Below are 23,958 nucleotides of genomic sequence, written 5' to 3'. Positions count from 1 at the left end.
CCAGTTGTTGAGGTAATTCGATTTATCTTGCATTAAGGTGAAACAGCACCATAATATGAACTGTTGCGGTATTTTCATTTATTTCAGCACCGGGTAGCTGTCAAACTTTGACAACATTCCTCTGTCATCGAATGTTATTCTTATGTCAACAACGCCATCACGCACACTTTTACTGTCCGTCACAACAACTTTTCGCATGTTTTGGTGTAATCTCCTCCTTTAAACTCTCTCTTTCCTTGCACAATTCTCTCGCTCGGTTTGTTCTTCTTGCAGTCCTCCGCGCTCTCTCCCGCTCACTCTCTGTGGGTTGTTTCTTCGGCGCTGGCTGGCTTTTATGTACAAACTCCTTCGATCGTCGTCATTTAATGCCAATCTTTGCATGAATTCGGTCCGCGTTTCGCGACTTTGCGTGTGTCAATCGGGTGGCAAGTTGGTGGATTCTTTCCCAGTTTAAAAAACGGTGCGTTTCTTGCCATTCTCGGACGGTTCCGGTGGTGGCCACTTCCGGGGAAGTCCTTGCCGCTCGCACGAATAGTGCTCTCGAAACTGTGTCCGACCGATGTTTCGGATGGTTGGATAAGCAGTGAAGAAAAAAAAGTGACGGAAGAAAAATGTCTTATCGCAAATAGTGCCGTCAGTGGTGTGGTTTTGCTGGTGGTCGACCCTATTGCGTGGGGCCAGTTCTTGCCAATTTATGACGGGGTTATTTGATTAGTGAAGCGTGCCCGTGGTCCAAATCGGGGGCATTCTTGGATCTAAATATTGATTACGGTGCCGAGTGGCTGTTTTGTGTGTTGACAGTTCAGCAATTTTTTTGGGTTGATTTCAACCAAAATCGGGTCAAACCAGAGAGTCTTAAAATCCGCTACCAGAAGAAACAAGGCAGTGCGAGCTGAAGCAGAATAATTATTTTCGATAACGGAGCTCGCAGCATTTACTCACTCAGTGTTGTTTTTTTTTACTTTTTTGCAACGAAGAGTAAGAGTAGCGAATCGCACAGCGGAAGAAATATAACAATTTATGGTCAGCACTGCGGGTAAGTCCAAATCTCCTCTCACTTCCGGTTCGCACGAATTTAATGACGTCTGCTTGTTTGAGCATGAACTTTGGTGCAGAATTCTGGTTGCACAAGATTCTGACCACCGTTTGCAAAAAAAAAAGAAAAAAAAAGCGGGCGCTCGATTTATTTACAATGAAATTTGTGTTTGCGTGGTGTGGGAAATGAAAAGTAAATACCAACACACGTTTAAACCCAACTTGCACACCGTCAACAAAATCATGAGTAAAGGTAAACATACACGGTTTAAGACGAGATAAGTCAGTCGGTGTGTGCTCTGCGGCTACGATGTTGTTGATCCTTGCAGCTGTAGTCTTATTAGCGTAGTACAAACTTACCTGTCTCTCTGTTTCATTCCACTGTTACTGATTCATAAACAATTAAATGGAGGCGCGATGAACTTTGCAAAAGGAAGTGTCAACCGCGGTGTGTCTGGAATGTGACAACGGAGATGTTAGCGAAAGAGTTAAAGTCGGTTTACTCACTCTGGCAATGATCTATGGGCAATCTTTGAAAACTTTGTTGTTGTAGATGATGTGACAATCCTACAATTTTCTAAAATTGCCCATTTTTTTTATTGTATTTTCTGCTCCAATACCTTATCTCGCAAGTACGAGAATAAGAAGGAATTGCTATACATTTTTTTTCTAGTCAATGTGATCTGTCAAGCAAACTACTCTCTGTCATCGAAATCAAAATTTTGAGAATCGATTTTAAAATCAATGGAAATCCACAATGGGAAACATGCATTTTACATTTTTGATTTACTAAATTCATTTTTTAATTATTTTTTGAAACTTACACTGTGAAAGTATAGCTCTAGATGTCATCAACAACTTTTCTCGAAGACAGTATAATACTAAATTGCTTCTATCAAAAGTTAAGAAGACATTTAGAACTCGGTAAAAATCACACTTTTTGTCAACACTGCCAATGTCAAGCAAAAACTTTCGCAAACTATTTTATATTTAACGAATTGGGGTGCAACTTAACAAAATAATGTCTTTTGAACATTATGACAATTTTATGTAATATTCATCAAACTCTAACAACAGTTAAGTTATTTTTTTTTTTGTTCATGGTTCCATGGCAATGTTGGCAGAAAATGTAAGTTTCAAAGATTATTTGAATACACTACTTTTGAAAACTATGTATCTTTTTTTTGTTTAAGATTTAAACATGAATTTTGTAAAGTCAAAAATGTCAAAATGCATGTTTCCCCATATTAATTTCCATTGAAATTTCATTCGCTTTGCGCTATTCGTGGGTTAAACCAATCCGAAATTTGGAAGGTTGTTTGGAACTCTAGAAGGGACCAAAAAAAAGGTGTTTCTGATTGGATTTATATCATTTTCAATTTGCCCACATAACTCGATGTCATCCTAATGGGACATTTGGGCGTAGGGACCATCCACAAACCACGTGGACACTTTTTTGGAAATCTCAACCCCCCCCCCCCCTTCGTGGACAATTGTCCATCTTTTTTGTATGGATCGTGGACAATCGCCATACCCCCACCCCCTAAAGTGTCCACGTGGTTTATGGATGGTCCCGTACATGACCAGTTTACTGTAGTGTGAAATACAAAAACGCAAAATAAACTCGATTTAAGAATTCATTTGAATCCTTTATGATTTTATTATTACTTTTCTTAATATTTGATTCAGAATTCAATTGATATTTAACTTGTTTTTTTTTTCAATTGGTAAAATAATATCGATTTTTTACAAAGAATAAAATCTAAGGACTAAACCTCTAAGGGAATGGATCCGAGACAGCTGTCATGGCTTATCTAAGAGCATTTTTTTTTAATTTTTGGATCTCGAATCAAGTGTCCATCACCAGATTCAGGTCTAATAAAATCGTAGAATTTATAATCATCTCTTCTAGAATATTTCGGACTGGAAACGCAAAAAAAAACTATTTCTTTCGGAAAAAAAGCTTTTAAATATAAAGTCCCTAAATATTTCATACATTTCCCTGCTATCTTGGTGCACAGAAAATTTTACCTGTTTTCGGTAGTGGAGCTTGTTATACAATGTATAACCAATTTTCAAAACAATGTTGACTTTCAAAGAATTTGTTAAATAAATTGCTGAAGGAGTTTAGAAATATTTTATTTAAGTAAAAAAAAAGATTTGTTTTTCGCTTACACGGTAAAAAAATGTGTAAATTTGGAAGATTTAGTATTACCTCCATTGAGATTAAAATGTTTCATTACACTAGAAAAGTGGTAAATTTTACATTTTAGCAAAATTAAAAATACACACTTTTCGGACATAATAATAATACCCATTCCAGTATTATTAAGATGAAATATATTCCCATTTACACGAACATTTTTTTCATGTAATGTGTTTTGTGCAATTTATATTTGAAAATATAAAGCAAAATATTTTTATGAATCATTGGAAAGGTCAGGATTGAAAACACAACATAAATAATCATCAATTCAATGCCAGAATAATCCATCATAAATAACATTTTTTGAATGTCTGGAACTGCTCGCCGGACCACGCACCAAAGCTAACTTCTGTGTAGATATCGATTTTCCACCTTTTTTTTCCTCCTTCATCCAGTAAACACCAATATGAAAATACGGCCCACCGTAAAAACGAAAAAGAAAAGAAAAAGCCCGGAAAAACAGCAACACTAATCTTCCCTGAACCCAATGGTGCTGCTGTTTATGTGCGGGTGTCTTACCGCGCGTGTGTTGATTGTGTTAGTACTTTATTGGCGATTACCCCTGGTGGATGATCGTAAAAAAATCCTTTACCAGATGCGCACCCCGTTCCGCGCCGAGCAGATCGAAGAATCGAACCAGACAAAAAAACACAGAACCGAAGCGAACCTCGTGTTCATTCATGAGCGAACATGCAGGTCCCCGAGTCCGTTCCTGACTGGAGAAGTGCACAGAGAAAAAAATGTTTTGAAAAATATTGCTGAATTGTGTTCCAGCAAATTCTGCGTAACCTTAGCACCGCAAATAGGATTCGCCACATAATTTTATTCAGTGCACAACTAGAAGAGGAGGTTGGAGTTTCCTGGCCGTCCATATATGGAAACGAGTTTTGGCTCGCTCAGCGAAACGCGACTGGACCGGAATGAACTAGTTCCTGGCTGGATGGCTGGCCGGACCAACTCTGTGTTTATTCTGTTCTGTTCAGTTTTCGTAGAGCAGAAGTCAGACGTTCGGTTCGTTTCTAGCAAATTGCTGCGAGTAATGCAATTACTGCCTCAGACTGTGTGTGCCTCTACACTGGGATCCAGAGCACCTGGTCATGTTGTTGTTGTTCTTTTTCGGAGCTGCAGGCAAATTCTACTGAAATATGATTGGAAATTTATACCAAAGGTACTCGCTTTAACATGTTTTTGCATTCTAAATTGAATAAAAAGCATCAAATGAAGCAGCTTAACATCAATTATTATTGCGCAAGTGCTGAAAAGTTCACCATTATAGCACTCATGAAAGAAAAATTTGTTTGTTGCGGAGTTGCAAAAAATACTTTTCGATTGAAAATACAATTATTATTCAAAAAATGAACTCATAAATGAGCAATTCAATCTCAATTCAGGAATTTTCCTGGTACTTTTGTACCCGACCCTCTCCGATTTCAATGAAACTTTGTAGACATGTTATCCTAGGCCTATAGAAGACATTTTTGTGTATATGGAGCCAATTGTACTCGAAAATGACATTTGAGAAGGGCGTAAGTTATTAAGATATTTTCGTATTCTGTAATTTAAAAATGACTGTATCTCGAAGGCGTTGCATCGTACCAAAAAGTGGTCAAAGACAAACTTGTAAGATATTGGACATGCTTTCTGAAAAAATACATTGAAAGAAAAATACAGGCTCTTTCTTCGGGATTTTTTAATTTTTATGTTTAAAAGTAAAATTTAAAGGTGAAGTCACGATTTTTTTTCGTTCAAAATTTTTGAGGCATAGTCCAAAAGGTTTCAAAAAGACTCACGAAAAATGCAGGATAGTATGTCTCTCCTTAAAAAATACAAAAATCATTTGTGGTTTGGTTGAGCGTTTTAGCAGAATGCATTACTGTGAATACAAAGAGACGAGTTGTTCCTTTTAATTCCGCTATATATTTTAATATCTTGACAGAACGAGGAGGTAGTACCTACAGTAACTACAAATATGGATACACCAGCGATGAACCTTCAGTCGAGAACAGAACACTGATGAAGTCTGCAAGTAGTAGACGAAATACGTATCTGTCAAGATATTAAAATATATAGCGGAATTAAAAGGAACAACTCGTCTCTTTGTATTCACAAAAAACATTTACTAAAACTATTTTTTTTAAGTGGTCTAAACGTCAAAATTTTTAAAAGCCGATAGTGGGAATCGATTTTCCAGACAATTTTACATAAAAGTCTCCATATTGACCAATGTCCTAAGTCCAATTCTTGCGAAGTTACAGCGGTTTAAAAAAAAAAATGTTGAAAAAACAGCCTTTTTTGGTGGTTTTTGGCATTTTCTATATGGCTACTTGATTTTTAAGTCTCGTAAATATTTTTACCGGAAAGCTCGTCCAATTTCCCATAAGTTTGCCTTTGACAGCTTTACAATTTGACTCGTTTATTTACGTAGATGATTTACTATCCAGATTTCTACCACACTGAAAAAAAAATTCTGTTTTCAGTTATGAGCAATGTAATTAAGCTTATATCTGTAAGCCCATAAAATGAAATGAGCGATTTCGACCATTTTTTTTTTTGTATTTTTTTATTTGGTCCAAACTTCAAACAAACCTAAAAAAGCTATTTTAAGTCATTGGCTCACCCATACTAGTCTCCATACAATTTTTGCTGCTGTCCATACAAAAATGGTGCGTAAATATTCAAACAGCTGTAACTTGTGAGTGAATTTTCTGTTCATTTTGGTGTATTCGGCAAAGTTGTAGGAAAAAACAAATCTGCCGTTATTTTTTCATATGTTTAAGTAGGGTAAAAAAATCTGCCGCCAAGTTAATTTTTTTTTTTTTGAAAAGTAGTGATTTTTGGAAACGATTGAAATTTTATGCAACATCAAATTCGACTTCATTTTTTATGTAAAATTGAATTTGCAATTGAAAAGTACTTTACATATTTTTTGATAAGATATATTCACCGAAAGTTTGATTTTAGCGAAATATTAGACGTTTTTCGTTGAATGACCATGAGTGACCATTTCTAATTTTTTTTTTATTGAAAAGCTCAGAAAATTGGATATAAAACTATCCAGGAGACACTGTAGATCGCTCGGGTGAGTTTTCGAAAAGCCGTTAGAGCCACCGTGACCTCTGGCACTAATTTACGTTTTTCTCGGAAATGAAACAAAATTTCAATTATTTTAAGTTTGGGGCAATTGAAAGACATGTAACGTCATGATTCGAATTCCCGGACGCTTCGAAACCCGGACACTTCATCTTGTTTTATCAATTATTTGGATATAAGTTCACATTTTAAATGTCAAAAATGGGTTATTTGATGAATTCTAACATCAACTTTCATTTAAAGTTTGTTTGAACGCTGTAGTTAATGTCAAAAAATTAAATAAAATAAAATTATAAGATTACAAAAAATGCGAAACATTTCACGTGAAATATTTCATAGGCGTCCGAAGCACCGGGAAGGCAAAGCAGGAATGTATGGTTTTGATTTCCTTAAATTCAAGCATTTTTTTATATAAAATATCGATTGTTTTGATGTTAACAGCTTATTTGAGACCTAAAGAATACCATTTGCTAACATTTCAATTGAAATTTCTTCTATTCATAAGCAAAATCGAGTGTCCGGATTTCGAATCAACTTTTATCAGTGTCCGGGATTCGAAGCACAACAAATCATTTTAATTTTCAAATTCTGATGAAAAATTGTTAGAAAAGACATATTTTTCATGCATCTTCTTAAAACTGACTGTTAATACTACATCCTGATGATATTTCTTCATTTCCAACTTATTACATGATTTTTTGCCAGCTATAAAAAAAATGAAATGCTACTAAGTGTCCGGATTTCGAATCATGACGTTAGATGAACAATCTCGATCATTCTTGATATTGGTTTTTCATAAGTAGGTCGAATACCGATGCAAAAAAGACTTTGGCTCTTACGGTTTTTGTGAAAACTAATCCGAGATTGGACCTCTAATTGCTGAGATACAGCGGCTTAAAGAAAAAGAAACAGCAAAATTGAAGTTTTTTTAAGTCTCACCCAAGCAACCCTCCAATTTCTAATGTCGATATCTCAGCAGCTTATGGCCCGATTTTCAATGTTAAAACATGAACATTCGTTAAATTTTCCAATCTTTTCGGAAATAACATTTTGATTTTTTTTAATCAAGACTAACATTTCAAAAGAGCATAATATTGAATGTTTGGCCCTTTTTGAATTGTAAGTCTTGATTTAAATTTTTTCAAAGTATTGTTTTCGAAAAGATCGCAAAATTTCACGGATGTTTCTAATAAGTTAATGCGCTGTAATCCTTTTTTTTTAAGGAGATTTTTCCATCTCTGATAGAAGGCAATAACATAATTTTTAATTTATCTTTCAATTTGTTCTCAACTATGAAATGACTCGTGAAACTGCTCTAATCAGAACGTAATTGAAGACGACAGAAATGTGAGAGCTCATGTGAAGCTCTAGAGCGATAAATATAAAACTGTTCTGATAGTGAAACGGATTGCCAAGTTATACGCCGAGACAGCTGCGTTGCTACTGCTGCTGCTGAAAGTCAGTCACCCAACTCGACCCAAGCGGAGGCAGATATGTGTGTCGAAATTAATTAATGTCGACTTGGAATCGATTTTTAATTACCGGACCCGATTAGGGGAGCACACAGGATGGACTCAAGTGGATTGGCGAGGGAACGATAAATTGTACAGCAGGTACTTGTGCACTGGTTATGGGTGTCGTGTAAATATAGTAATTTTGCAAGCTGCTTCAGATCCATTTGAGTTAGAATATTCGAGTTAGGGATGATCAAGTCATCGGAATATTGAAAACAATTCAGTTTAGTGTGCAGAAAATGGGTATATCTCCCCTAATTTGTCTTAAGCTTTATTTGAGCATCCATTAAATCTCCTTGAACGATTTTAAAAACTTACATGGATGAACTGTAAGTTCACATCGATTACACTGCATCACCGCACCGAGGAGCAATAAAATCATCCCCAGTGGTGCCATACATAGAGGGGGGTTCAACTGCAATAAAAACGTGCATTTATTGCCATCTGCGCCAAATATGGCGGAAGCTCTTGTCGCGACCAGCGAGCAACACTTCGGAAATGTCACGTTTATGGCGAATTAGAGGTGGCCACCAACCGCCGCCGCGTCCATGTCCATCATGGCGGCAATCGGTCAACTCGCCGCCGTTGAAGAGTTATTGCTCTCACCTCTCGGCCAGACAGGAGGGTAACCCTTTTTTGTGCCAGCTCGTCAGCAAATCTCAACGTAGTGACATATTGCTTTGAGCAGTGCTGCCAACTTCCTTGCCATAATGACTCTCCGCCAGAGTGAGAATCGAACCTAATCAAATTGTCTTCGCAATTCAACGTGTTTGACATGCATTAGTAATCCGCTGGTGGAGTCACGAAGGGGGGCGAGCTAAAACATCTGAAAGGGGTAGCAAAAAATCTTAAGCGAACCTGCTTAAAGTCACGCACACGCAGCAGCAGCGTTTTAAGGCATTCGCCGCAATCGGCGAACAACTTTATAAATATTAAACAACGGCGGCATCGCGGTGTGTCACGAATCAACGCAAGAATCAAAGGCAGTAGCGTTACCCAGAACGATTTGAAATCATTGCAAAATGAGGCATTTGTGAAGAAAATCTTGTCAAGGCCAACTCAAATCTAAAAAATAAATTTTAAAAACAAACAACAAAAAACTTTTTGAAAGGCCCCACTTTTCAGACCCTCACACCCATGCCTTTGAGATGTTTGAGCATTTTTCAACCAATTCATGATTAATTGATGAGAGCAAATCCGCAGCCGCCTGGAGGAACGCAGCAAAACTGATTCTCATTTGCGACCAGAAATGGAAGGAAAAAATACTGAAAAGGACTGATCGAAAAAAAGTGTGCGCAATTAGATTGAAAAAGTGAAAAAACTTAGTTCTTGACGTATGACACAAAAACACTGGACATATTTAAAATTTACTACTACGAAAGTCAACCCATTTTCGGGTAAATTTTCGTAAATTTCCTTTAAAATCGGTTATTTTGACTGATCAGAAACTCATCAAGGTGATTCATAATTTCGAATATTTCTGAAAAATCTCATTTTTGATACGTTTCAGATGGCAAAAAGTTGCATCTTTTGAGTTATGTCACAAGTTGGTCACAAATCATGTGTGAGAGATGGACCAACTAACTAACTAACTCAGCAAATATGCGTCCGAATTTAAAAGTCAACAAACGAAATTATCATAAAACTCAAAAAAAAATCAAGATGTTCAACTCAGCAAAAACATTTCAAAATGCCCAAAAACGCCTTTTATCAACCATTTTTTCCACGCTAGAAAAAATCATGGTTTGGCATTTGTCATGAATTTTGATGATCAATAGCTCAAAAAATGAAATTTTTGTCATATAAGATATATCCAAAATTAAATGGTTCAAAAATAATAATTTTTCTCAATTAATTTTTTGTGTGTGAAAAGTCGGCCAAATGTTCAATATTACGCTTTTTTTTTAATCTTGATTTTAAAAACATAAAAATATTGCTTTCGAAAAGATCGGAAAATTTCACGAATGTTTCCTTTTATAACATTATAAATCGGACCAATAATTGCTAAGATATCGACATTAGAAAATCGAGGTTTGTTCGGGTGAGACTTAAGGAGCTATTACACTACGGCAAACAAACAAAAAAATTCGCACTTTTTGAAAGTTTGCCAGTTTGCCTGCTTTGTTCGTTTTTCTAGATTAGTTTGTACAAACGTCAGCCTGCATACATTTTGCCTTGTTTGCGAGTTTGACAAACTGTCAAACACGAAAAAGTGCGTTTTTGTTTGTTTGTTTGTTTGCCGTAGTGTAATAGCTCCTTTAGAAAATCTAAATTTTCCAGTTTCTTTTTTCTTTACGCCGCTGTATCTCAGCAACCAGAGGTTCAATCTTCAATGTTTCTTAGATAAAATTGTAGGAAATCAAGAAAATCAGGAATGGACAATCATGGACACTATTTTCAATTCAATTCTATTAGTGTTTATTAGAATTTCACAGTTCTGCTCCAGGAAGTTACATTTGCAATTCAGAGATTTGGAGAACCTTTCAACTGAGATCAATTCATAAGCCTTTACAGGGAGGGTACATATTTCTAAGTTTAGATGTTGCTAGCTAAGTGCTTTTTTAGGGAAAATAATTTTTGAGAAAAACCCCTATGGGCACTATTTTAAAAAGTAAAAAACCGGAATTTAGCGTGCAAAATTCAAACGGTGCACTTGATCAAAAACATTTTAAAGTACTTTTCGATGGCATATTCGAAATGAGGTCAAACTGTTCAGGATTAATTTTTTCACTAAAAGCTTTTAACTTGTCGAAAGAATTTTGATTCATACTTCTGAATAGCTGAAAAGATGCGGGGTTCCCTGATAAATCATTTTGCCTAACAACTAATTCCCCATATAGTGACAAATTATTTGTGGTAGAGTCAACTATGGCAAATTAGTTGTTAGGCACACCGATTTTATTAGGGTTCTGTCCCCAAACACATACAAAAAATTTCAAGAATTCAAAAATACGAATTTTGGGAGATTACATTTTTGTGAAAAAAAGTTAATTGAAAAATCACCAACATTTAGCTTTTTTTAATAGTCTTTAACTTTGCCGAAGACACCAATTTGATCAGAAAATTCATTCAAAAGTTTCAGATTTTCGAATATTTACGTCCCATTTTTGTATGAACAATTGCCAAAATTGTATGAAGACTCTTATGGGTGAGCCCTGGGTGCTGAATAGTGGTTCGCAAAACGGCCTCAATTTTGAACTGTCAAAGTGGAACCAATTTACTGTTCGCCAAAAGTAGAGAGGTTGAAGTCGAGATATCTTAAGAAAGTTGAAGGCGAGATAGTCATTTTTTTAAAAATTATGAATGGAAGTTGTTTATGGAGTCGATGCGGTTGTATCCATACAACCATAAGCTGTCTTTATCGTTTGGTTCCGTTTGAAAACCTACTCGTTTAGTGGAAATTTTCTCTGTTTGTTGGATCTGCTTCGCTAGGATTAGCGATAGAGCGTCCAATTTCCCGTCCCGGGAAAAAAATCCCGAGAATTCCTGGGATTTCCTGAAAAAAAATCTTTCCCGTTTCCCGGGAATTCCCGAAATTCAAGCGAAAGTATACATTTTCCTAACTTCTTGTCACATTTCTTTTTAATTTACAAAACTTATCAGTTCGTCTGAAAATTTCATATCAAGGTATGTTTCAGATAATATTACTTTTTGAAGCTTTCACAACTGGGATCTTGTTTATTCGTAAAGCAACAAAAATGATTCTTTATCATGTTCTCTTAAACTGTTCACAGAGCCATAATTAATAGCAATTTTATGGTTTTGAGCATGGATTCATTTTACTCGCTGTATAAACACTGTGATTCCAAAATCAGCCAGGGAATTTATCTGTGACATCGCAGAATGACACTCTCGTCGCAGGTTTTCATTACATTTTTTTACAGTAAACTCGACAGATTACTTGCTATCGTTCTATTTTTCATCTGCAACACATAGAACTTTTGTTAGTTACGGTAATTTCCTTAAAAGAAGTTTCATTCTCCAGTCAGCTTTTCCTCAACGAGTACGGATTTGATGAATCAACTAACTCCTCCAACTAATTAGGCGACGGTGCACGTGACGAAAATCCCAATTCACCACAAGATTCAGCTGCTGGTCGGAATCCTAAATCATTGACGAGACGTTGGAATGCACCATCTTCTATTAGCATTCCAAGGAAGCCCCCAAAGTTCGTTGCTCCTTCCCCCGTAAAGCCTTTTGAAGCTTTTTTTCTGGTTCGAAAACAGAGAATTGCAAATCAATATTCCGCCAACCATTCGCTATAAACTGGCTCCCCCTCGATTCAGCCAACTAAATCGATCACCCCAACTCGATGACGGTGACAAACATTATAATTCTTGTCATTTTTGCCATTTTATCGTCACCCGGTGACACTCAGGATTAGAAAAGTTTTAGTCAGCAGTCGTGGAACCGATCTAGATCAAGCCACGAGTGGTAGTCCTTGCCGAATACGGGTGCTACAATTTGAGATTAATTTAGCGCAATAAAAGTGGAATTACAAGTCAATACGCAAAGGTTGGTCCGAATTTGTTCTAATGGGCCCTGTAATTGCTGGTCGGGCCAAAATGGCAAAATACTTGGCGACCGGTTTGTCAAATAAGGTTTTGCAGTGGCCTTTCGGAAGAAATCTGATAGATCAATTACGGTTCTTAGTTTGGTGTGGCAATTCAGATAGAATTTATTGAATTACAGAACGTTGTGATTGTAGATTTAACCAGATTTTCAACTCAATGTTCTACTTTTACGCTGGGGTTTCCCCAACGAATAGAGAAAATCGTGTGGAAGAACGGAAAAACTATCGTAAAAAATGTTCTTCCTAAACTGAAAGGAAGCTCATTCCGCCCACCAGCCAGATAACAATCATTTCACTGTCAACGCAAATCGTCTTTCACTGTTGTCGCGTTCCCGTGGGACGACCCAAGATAGCACTGAGGGAAGTCTAATCTTTTGGATTGAGGATGGTATGCAGTAGAAGATTCTGTTTTTTTTTGTGTAACAACAAAACAAGTAAACTCAAAATACTTTTAATAAAATCAACGAATCTTCAAACCTAAAATTCGATTTCGGTATTTTCTGTTTGATTTATTTTAAAAATTACAATGAATAATTTTGGCAAATCGTCTTGAATTGAACCAGCCCATTCAACCATGTTCTTTGCTGATTCTTCAAATCACTCCCTAACTGTAACCATTAACATCGCCTCTCACCCAAATTGTTTCATCCTCCCAAATGTCCCAGCATCAAGGACAGCGACATTTCCTGATTAGATGGGCGTTACGTTGAACAAGCAGAGCACATCAGCGCGGGCTGGAGGAAATGGAAAATTGCAGTCCCATCCGGGGCTCAGCTTTTCAGGTCCTTCCCATCAGTAAATAAACAGCGCTGCTCTTGTAGGATCACCTGACTATTTCGTGTGTGTGCGCGCGGTGACAAAATCCATTTTTGGAACCGTGCCAGCCGCAGCCGGTTCGGTCCGGATCCGGACTTTTGCGTCATTATTAACGGGGTGTCCACCGGTTGTGACGGCCGCCACCACCAGACGATAGAGATTCTAATAAATCATTAACCTTAACTAGACAATTTACTCGGAGCGGTGGCAATGGGGGGTAACATTGTGAAAGGTTCTAGGAAGGCTTAAAGTAGTTGAATTAATGTTCATAAAATGGTCTGAACCTTTCAACAATGTTAGGGCAGGACAAACAACTATTCGACGACTACAGGTGGGACTACTGTTCTGAGAAATTGAGCACGGCGGCGTAATGACTTCGATTAAGGTAATAAATTATGAGCTAATTTATTCATTGAAGCGGGTCAAAGGTTGTGACATTTAGTTCGCCGAATATTACCATACAATTTATATTACTATAGCTTCAATCAGCAATATTTTTTCATTCGTCGTTCACTGGCTTGCGTTCATGAATGGCATGTGGTGGCAAACAACACTGACTGTGAAAGCCTTTTATCCAATTAACGAACTGGTTTCATAACGGCCATCGACCACAGCCTGGAGCAATGTGATTTCACAAAATCTGGTATGTGGATTAAGGGAGCTTATTCTGAATCCAGATCGGAATTCGAGGAAAAACGACGTCAGTGTGGTTTTGTCCAAGTTAATCCAAGTTAGGTGAAAATATAATATTTTTGTTGCGGTTTGATGACTCATTGAGTTCTTATGAAATGCTGAAATTATGTTTTATGGCAATATTTGAAAGGTGTTTTTAGGCAAAAGTAAGCCGAATAAATATTTTATAAAAGGTTTTTGTTCACTGCACAATCTCACAAATTACAATAGTCTGTATTTTACATTTGTCTGTATTTCATTTTTGTCTTTGATTTTTTTTATAATTTTTTACTGCAATGCAAATGTTTTGATTCGAAAACTGACATTAAACTCAAATTGTAATTCCGTTTTGAAACTACTTACCTTTCGTGTAATTTTTGAACGGCCATTTTTTTATCGCCAAAAATAGCATAAAAATCACTTTTTGGAAATCAGAATTGAAAAGTAACATAAACTATTCCAGAATTCATGAATTTCATACACGAATTTAGGAATAAAAATTCTGGAATTGATGAATTTTAAGCATGAAATAATGAATTTTTATTAACGAGGTATAAAATTATGAATAAAATTATGAATATTATTCACGTTAACGAGTGAAATGAGCCATGGCATAAATGAATAATTATTCACGGCTTGTGGATTATTTATCTCAACTAGCATTGTTTGAAAACTCGTAAAGTAAATATCGCGATATTTGCGTATTTACGTATTTACCATTTCAGGAATTCTTTTTTTTTTCGTGTACGTTGGATAAATTTACAAGTCGAGCTGAAAAAATCTTCATTCTATTATGTTACTTTTTTAACAATTGTATCGAAAAGTAATACTTTTTGATAAAATTTTAATAATTTAAGCAGGGAACAAAGGGTGTGTTCCAGAATTGCAAAAAATTATGTATTCAATTCATTGCAAAACATATTGTTTAACAGCCGCTGTACATTATGTTTGCAAATTGTTGCATAATCTACTATGTTGTAATTTAAGCATATCGGATATAAGGGTTCTTTTTTACCGGATACCCTATGGTTTTTTTTTGTAGAATGTAGTATTTTAAATACTAAATTTTCATTGTGGTTTGGTAGAGCGTTATAGTTTTTCATACAAATATTAATAACACTTCTTGGGTAATAAATACAGTAGAATACATATCTTGAAAATGCAATGTTGCTTAAAAATTACCCAAAATTATAGTTATTGCATAAAGGCTATCAATTGATCGGGATTTTTCCATATATTTCAAATTTAATAAAAAAAAGTTATGAAAATACTCAAGATTTGCACAAAACTACGCATTTTCGGAAAAAAATAATCAAAATCTCAGTTTTTAACAATATGGGTATCAAATGATCTAGATTTTTTTAAACATTTAGAAAGTAACATCATTTTTTTTTGAAAACGCAAAAAAAATCATAAAACTACGTATTTTAGAAAAATACTCCAAATAGCCAATGATCTGGTTTTTTTTTTTCAATCATTTCGAAAGCAACATAAAAACTATTGAAAAAACTAAACATTTTCACAAAACTACGTATTTAAAAAAAATACTCAAATTTCAGTATTTTTACAATATGAGCATAAAATGATTAGGATTTTTCGTACATTTCGAAAGTAACATCACACATTTTTAAAAACACTCAAAATTTTCACAAAACTACGTAACTTTCAGTTTTCTACAGAACGCGTATTTAAAAAAAATGTGTTATAACCTTCAAAATGTATAAAAAAAACCCCACGAGAAGAATTACATATAGTAAAAACCTGAAATGTTTATTGTTTTTTGTAAAAAACATAGTTTTGATAAAATTTTGATAATTTTCAAAAAACATAAAATGAAATGTATGAAAAATCCCGATTATTTGATGCCCATATTGTAGCAAAACTGAAATTTTGAATATTTTTTGGAAAATGTGAAAAATTTGAGTATTTCCCATTTTTTTAAAGAAATTGGGAATAAATCGAAATGTTTGAAAAAATCCCGATCATTTGACACCCATATTTAAAAATTTTTTTTTTTTTCAAAAATACGTAGTTTTGTGAAAATTTTGAGAATTTAAAAAAAATGTGCTATAATTTTTAAAATGTTTGCAACATTCCTGTTCATTTGATATTATTAAAAAATGCTGAAATTTTGAGTATTTTTTCGAAAATACGTTGTTTTGTCGTTACCTTGGCCCTTTTAAATATTCAGAAAAAGTCAGGGGGCATGCAAACATTTAAAAAAAAGTTACTCAATCTCAATGGTTGGTGCCTTCCTCTGACTAGTGCGGTGCCTGTGGATACGCGCAGTTCTGTTGACTGTTTCTGTTTTCTCCTTCTTGTTTTTTTTTATTGTTTTTTTTTTCGTCGCGCGTTCGTTGACCAATGAGTTTTTTTGTTCTCTTTTTTTTAGTTTTCGATAGAAACGAAGCGAATTTTTGTTGTTTTAAGGCTTATGACATAAAATCATTTTAATGAATGAAGCCCTTCCTACATCACCGTCCTGGTCAATTACGAAGTAGCATCTACGGGTAGACACCAATGCTATGCTATGCTATGCTATGTTATGCTTTAGGTGGTTGGTGCCTTCCTCCCACGTAATAATTTTGATCAACATTCCCACACACGCACAGACATTTGTTCACAATTTGATTCTGAGTTGATATGTAGATGAAGGTGGGTCTAATCAAAAATGTTCATTTTCCGATTTTTTTTTAAAGCAAAAAGCTTGACAAACCGAACTTTGTTGTTGTTATTTATTCATTTATTTCTAGCAGCTTTAACCTTCTTGGTTGTTTGCTGCTCTGTACAATGATAGTTTATATTTAAATAGTTTCCAAACTAGATTTTTTTTTAAAGAAATTGATTAAATGTATGAATAAATTTCAATATTGTCATTTCTCTGTGGAAAATCATATGAAAAGCAATCAGTTATATAAAAATTTGTAAGCATTACAATGGATCCAATCTAAAATAAATCCAACTAAAAATTCTGTTCACCTTAATTTTCGCATCAATATTACCTGCCTAGTTAATCAATTGAATCAAACGAAGTCTGTGAAAGGTCCGCATGACCAACATTCGCTATAAATATGCTTCCACCTTAACGTCATTTACTGCGGTTATCCCAAACCAAAAGCTTCGATAACAGCTACTAATCCGCAGCCTGACCTTGTGATACCATATCTAGGCTCCAGGCGCAAGGAGGATTGATTCCGTCTCGTCATCACCGCTTCATTTCATAACTCACCGCAGGGATTACGTTCCGGTGGGATTTTCTATGAATCACCCGCGACTACATACAGTTCTCTTTCTTTCTTCCACAGCTTGCATCATGCTTTTTGAGGATCTCACATAAGCCCTGTCGACGCGGTCAGAACCATGCATGCATTCAGAGTCCGCCCTGGGGTACTCGTGTCCCCGTAGTAGACCAACGACCTGCCAGCCAGCAGCAGAATTTGCATCAGCCAACGAAGTTCAACGACTTCAACGCCAACCTGCAGCAACCTGTGAGATTATTAGCAAGAAATCAGCGAGATTCAAGTTTTTTTTGTGCGCGACAGTAGTCTAAGCCAAGGTTCAAACCCGCGAGCGGTGCTAATCTAGTCATTTTGGGATCAATCTCTCTCTCTCTCTCTCTCGCCTCAAGTTTTGCTCAAGCCCGATTAAGTTCTTGACGGCGACGTTCGATATCGCAAGACCACGTGCGCGAGCCCGCGCCAGTGTGTGAGTAATTAGTGAGGTGAGTTGGTGTCCGTGCTGGGACCGTCAAGTGGGGTGTCTCAGCTGTGTGGCGCTGACACAATCCAGCAAACAGCAGTTTTTTGTCCGAACCCGCGTCGTCGATACCGTCGAGTTCAGCCGATAATGAGTGAATCGCGTCCAGCGATTGCGTAAAACCAAACGGGGAAGCAAATCGACGAACCCGACTCCGGGAAGTGTGTTCCGGAAGCGGTTCAGAGTGTGTGCAATTTTTAGAGAAGTGAAACCCCTGAAGAAGAGTCGAAACCAAACGTAGAAGCGGCTCTCCAGCAGAATCCATCATCATGCCGGTGAATGCCATCGGAGGCGAACAGCTGAGCGGCATCGAGGAAGAATCGGACATCTACGAAGCGTTCGCGCCCCATGTGGACACGGCCAACATCTCGGTCCTGACCGATACTCCGCCAGGTAGGTCAAACCGCCTTTCTTAAACCCTTAAAAACTTCTTGGCATAAAAAAACCAAACCGGCACTGGTCATGTGTCGAACTCTCTGATATACCGCGACGACCGCCGGAGACTCGACCGTGATAAGGGAGTGGGAACCGGGCGTGCGCGTATCAGTAGCGGTTTGTTTTCGTATGCACACACGAACTCTCGGGGTGAACCGTTCAAGAGGTTCCACCCAGATATCGTGTGTGTATTCAGTGTTTACTAGCCAGTCGAGTGTTTTCGAGTGCCGACGAGCTACTGGGCGCCTCCCGAGTCCGAGGGTGACCCCCAAATGGGGACCGGCATCGAATGCACCCAGAATTGTTCCAGTCTTTAAAAGTTTGGGTGCTTGCTAATTGTGCCTTACCATCGCATTGGAATTTTTGGCGTTATCGGAACTAACATTTTCAATTGCATTTTTTTTCGAGCTGTGGACGCTGTTCTGGGTGTAGTTTGTTTACTTATCGGGGATAGCAGAGAGGAACGTAAAGCTTTTACGAGCTAATCCAATTGGCTTTAAAAAACGATTTTTTTTTGTTGGTTCTGCTGGATTACAGATAATATAGAAGAGCATTGTAACAACTAGGATGTCCAGCGTTGGCTTTAGTTTTAAACATTGATATTTCATAAAGATATCTTAAAAAGTGTAAAAATTGTAATCTATTACGATATTGCAAAATTTTAAAAATTGTTAATGCTTTTCGATTGTTAATTTAGTTTGAAATCCAAAAATTAAGTCAGAGATGAGTAGTTCTCTAGACCTTCAATTATTTTAAATAAACCACGTGGTTTATGGATGGTCCAGTATCTTTAGAAGGGATCTTCTGATCGATTTGTTGTCTTGGGCAAAGTTGTGGATTATAATTAGGACTATTCAGAAAACAGTTATCTCTGAAAAAAATTACCCGTTTCTTTATCAAAATTTTCTTTATTTCATTTTATTTTGTTATCAAAGTTGGATTCACAAAATAAGTATTTTTTAAATTTTTGGATGATAATGCAAAATCTGGTTTCACAGATATAAATTTTTGAAAAAAAGGATTTTTTAAAAATATCGGAAATTCGGTAAAAAAAAATTAAAAACTTTTAAAAATTTGTATTAAAACAATAGTTTATGCAACAAGTTGCAAAAAGAGGATTTTTTCAGCACGAGTCGTACATTTATCCAACGAGGTTCACCGAATTGGATAAATACGAAGAGTGCTGAAAAAATCAAATTTTGCAACGAGTTCCATACAACATTTTTTGCAATTCCAAAAAACACACAATGAGTGAAATTTTAAGTTAAATTTTCATGTATTTTGTCAATAAATCTTTAAATCAAAAATATGTTGAAAAGTGTTACTTTTCGAAACAAGTGCTGAAAAGTTCAACTTTTCAGCACCCATTTGAGTGCTGAAAAGTAGAACTTTTCAGCATTTATTTTGAAACGTGTTGCTATTCGATTCTGTCATTTTTGTTACAGAAAAGTAGGCTATTTCGTCGTTCAAGAATGACAGGAAAAGTAAGTAGTTTTACGACGGAATTGCAAAAAAGTACTTTACTACACCGGAGTGGTTCGATTTTGAAAATCACAGATTGATTAGGTGACACTTATAAAAACTCATTTTCATCGATTCGAACTATTTATAAGGCTAAACTAACAGTTCAATCTCAGAATGAAAATTGAAGGATATTTTGTAAGCTCAGCAAAAAAATCAGAGGTGCTTTTTAAGAAGTTTTATTTGTAAACAAATTCGAAAGTAGCTTTAATTTGAGAACGGTGCATTTTAACAGAAAAAATGTAAAGTTCTTTTCGATTGCAAATTCAATTCGGGCTAAAAAAATATATATATATTTTAAATGAAGGGTGCACAGTAACACCCTGTTGTTATCTTATTATTATTGTAAATGTTGAACTTATGGACCCAATCCATAAAAAAAACTGATCATAAAAACAGTAAAAACTTTGTTGTAAATAATTCTGTAAACAGTACTTTAGGGAATTAATCAGGAATTATATCGATAGTTCCGGTATTTTTCCAAATACTTCGAAATACAAAAACCTTGGTGCAAAAGCTCTGGATTATGTGCACCGTTGAAGAAACACAATTTTTTAAATTGATTTTTCTGAAACCAGATTTCGCACTCATCATGACTTAAAGAATCAAATAAAAAAATAGATTTCGGGAATTTAACTTTTAGTGATAAAATGAAATATAAAATATGCAAAGGAGAATCGATTTGCAAAAAAGAAGAGAACTACTCAAATGTTTTTCGACCATTGTATCAATATTTTTTTCAAATATCACTTCCCTTCAAACAATCATGACTTGTGCAAAACAATCTTGATCAGTTTGTGCCATTGCTTAACAGATGACGCAATTTTTGTCATTATAAAAATATTCAAAAATAATTAAAATGAGTAATGTTTATCAGATTGATCATCATGTCGAGTTTGAGAGAATAAATTCTTTAGTTAGTTTAATAAGAAATAAAAAAACATGTCTGAAATCATGATGTACCTCTTGTCAGCTGCAGTTTTAAGCAGATTGTTTTAGAACACTAAAATTCAGAATCGCTTAATGCCGTTTATAAAAAAAATCAAAATAAATCAATTTGGATTAACTTAAATTACAAATAGATTGCAAAATCTTTGAGTATGCGTTCAAACTGACTGAAAATATCAGAAAATCATCAAGTCTTGATGAATCAACTCAGGATTCCCCCATCTATCTTCTGTTGTACCATCGATTGTCAATTTGTCATTTCAAGGCAAGTGACTATCTTCCGTACATTGTACTTGAACTACTGACTCACATTTCTTCAAGTGATATGATTTCAGCTTTTTTGCCATTATCTGCAAAATGGCCAGTTTTTTATTTCCCTCGAATTGTTCAAATTTTTGAATTCTTTGATTTTAAAATCTTAAATTATTCTTTAATTGATTAATTTTAAGTTATTTTTTATTATTACGATAAGTTTAATGCTCAACTTCTCACAAAACTCCCCAGCAATCGGTTGGCGGTGTCGTAACTTCCTCATAGATGTCACTTTAGTTGCCTATGTGCGCGCCATCTGGCGCTACCAACACCAATCAGAACCACCACCACCAGCAAGTGGCGGACCATTCTAATTGTGTGCTAAGCAAGTCACTTTGCTGGAGATAAGCTGTCTTGCTGTCATATTGGTTCGCACACACCCTCTTGTTCCAATATTATGGCACCACACATTGACACACGGCTAAGCGAAGTGAGTGAGTGACCGCGTATGTAGGCTCAGCTGATTCGGGCCACGTGACTTGCCCGTTCGGGTGTCGGCTATGTTGGTGGTTGTGTTGAGAATTGGCACGTTATTTATTACTAGACCGGTCGTTGTTATTCTTATTTGAAAACGAAAATTGAACTTTTATTGACGTTTTGAGGTTTTTTTTTTTCAATAAGTTTGTAATTATAGTGATTAAAGAATTAAAATCAATTTTGTTAAATAGAAATCTAAGAATAAAAAGAATCTGTGAATTGTCCTTTGAAAATAAAAAAAATCCCCCTGTTTTTATTTCCATAATTTTTCATGACACGTCACGTATCTCTGAGCTGTATAAATCTTATCAAACCCAGTTAGGTTCGCGCCTTCAACGATCGCAATAAATTGATTGATTTGATACGGTGACAATTTAATGTGGCTTGTTGTTGTTGTATCTCCTTCAATTTTCGTTACTTTATTGCTCGAGATAAAGTAGTGCGCTCCAGTTTACGTGACGTGCCCATAATTTATACGATTTGCATCGCGCGCGAAATCAGCCCCAAGCAATTGTCGCTGTCGGGATAAAAACGGGATGTTACAAATTTAAAACAATCAAACCGATTGGTACCTCCCCACAACGGCTGCCGGTTCTGAGCGTTGTCAGACAGTATGACCATGACGGGGCTTAGACCTGTTGAGGCGAAAGTCAGCGACGCGTGCTCTATCATTCGAGATCTAGGTCAAGTCAAGCTCTCGAACCTCCAAGTTGATCATATCAACGCCAACCGCCCTGTTTGTTGGTTGTTGGCGTGTGTAATTGATGTGTGCGATAAGTTTGTAGGGTTCAACTCGGTTGCCGGTGTCATTGACCAACCCAGGCTTGGCGTTAACTCTTAACAACTCCATATGGTAAGGTGAGCAATGAGGAAAAAAATGGAAAAGAAGGCTGAGGGTTAAGCTAAGAAATTATGCAACAACCTCCAGGTGACATTGTCCACGATCGGGTGGACCGTTCACCTAGCCACACATTAGGCTAGATGTTGAACCCTCAAGATAGATTGCGCGAGAGACAGGTGTGAGCATGAAAAATGGTGCTGCACGACTTGAAGGCCCAATCTCCGGGGAAATTGCCACCGTTTAGCCTCGATTGCATTCCTTTCTTGTAGCTATAATTATTGAACACGTCAAATCTGACCACAGTGACTTAAGTTATTATAAGTTAGAGATCGATTTAAAAAGTTGTTCAAATACGAATCCACCATCACAAGACGAGATCGTGCACACGTGTCCGGCGTTGTTCCAATATTGACCAACTTAACACCCTGCAAATTGCCGATACACGAATTGTAAATTTCACCATTAACAACCTCCTGTTGAACTCGCAAATTAATGCAAATTTTGTGGCTTTTCTAAGCTCGTGGACGTGACAATTGTCTGCGACCATTCAAATGATCTCGTGGCGGTAATTACAGTTGATTACCCGGGTCGAGTTCGAGCCTTCTAACGGCGGGAACGTGTCAACGTGGTGGCATCATATTCTGAACGGTAACTGAAACACAGTCGGTGTTCTTTGAATTGCGATAAAGCAGCTTAACTTTTCCCGTTTAAAAATATTAAGTTTATTTCATTACAGAAGTTTTTCTTCTCTCATGTCACAAATCATAGTGCAAAACAAGAGTTCTTCTTCAAAATGTCCTATGCACAATGGGTTTACTATGCTGATAGAACCTAGCAGTTGTCTAGCTTCCGCGTTTTTTTTTAATTTGGTATTTTTTATTTTAATGAAAATTTGTCTATTAATTTCTTAAGTCAAAATAAGCCACTGTGCATCATCTTGAGATGCAATTTTTTGATCGATTTGGTATCATCGGTAAAATTGTAGATTATTCGTAAAAAAACAGGTACATGGAAACAAACTTTTACTCATTTTTTATCATCTTTTTCACAAAAATTTGGTATTATTTCCCTTCGTTTTTTTTAATTTCACTTATTTATATGTTTAAGTGAACAACTTTTGAGCTAGTTTTTGCCAATTAATGAAGGGATTATTAGAAAGTATCGAAAGTTCCTAAGGCGTTCAAACATCATTTTTGAATGAAAAATTAAATTTTGATTTTAAAAATGCATTTTTTGTGAGTTAAAGTCGTTTATTAATTCAACTTTTCAGGAAAAAATACCTTATCAAAAAAAATCCGTTGTAGTGCGTCCATCCCGGGAATTCCCAAGACAAAGATCCCGAGATTTTTCCATAACCGGATATTTCCGAATCCCGAAAATTTTCATAATTTGTCCCAGGAATTCCCGAAATTGAAAAAAATATCAAATTTTGGTCTAGAAATTCAGATTTGGTTGTAAAAATAGAATCATACATCAAACACCAAAATCAAAACAATTAGTACACCGATTTCAAATTTATTGCTCTGAAATATGTTGTACCTTTTCAGCCTGTAGTCCTGATTTTCCCCAGTTGGCGGAAGTAACTTAAAGATAATTAGTAAAATATGTTTTATATAAAATAAGACATTCATTCAAAATTTTAGATCGACTGGTATCATTTTATTTCCAAAGATTTTTTTTTAAATCTCTGTAATTTCTCTTAGCTTTAAGAAAAACGTACATACAAAAGCCGATGATTTGCAAGCAACCAACAATCGCCTCA

At 35.9% G+C, this 23,958-nt stretch overlaps 1 protein-coding gene across 2 annotated transcripts in view; it reads left to right on the top strand.

Moving 5' to 3' along the window:
• Positions 1–314: 314 nt before the first annotated feature.
• LOC6035244 (GTPase-activating protein skywalker) overlaps positions 315–23,958 on the top strand; it is an 87,338-nt gene continuing 63,694 nt past the window's right edge. The window contains exons 1-2 of one of the 2 annotated variants that reach the window (XM_038251787.1): positions 315–1,036; positions 17,212–18,055. In XM_038251787.1, coding sequence (XP_038107715.1) covers positions 17,932–18,055 — 124 coding nt within the window. In that variant the 5' untranslated portion in view covers positions 315–1,036; positions 17,212–17,931. The remainder of the gene's footprint in view (positions 1,037–17,211; positions 18,056–23,958) is intronic. The other variant, XM_038251788.1, reaches the window with a different exon arrangement.

The sequence above is a fragment of the Culex quinquefasciatus genome, chromosome 2, assembly GCF_015732765.1.
Source record: "Culex quinquefasciatus strain JHB chromosome 2, VPISU_Cqui_1.0_pri_paternal, whole genome shotgun sequence".
Classification (NCBI taxonomy): domain Eukaryota; kingdom Metazoa; phylum Arthropoda; class Insecta; order Diptera; family Culicidae; genus Culex; species Culex quinquefasciatus.
The sequence above is the reverse complement of the archived record's forward strand: the minus strand, read 5'-3'. Positions and strand labels throughout refer to the sequence as shown.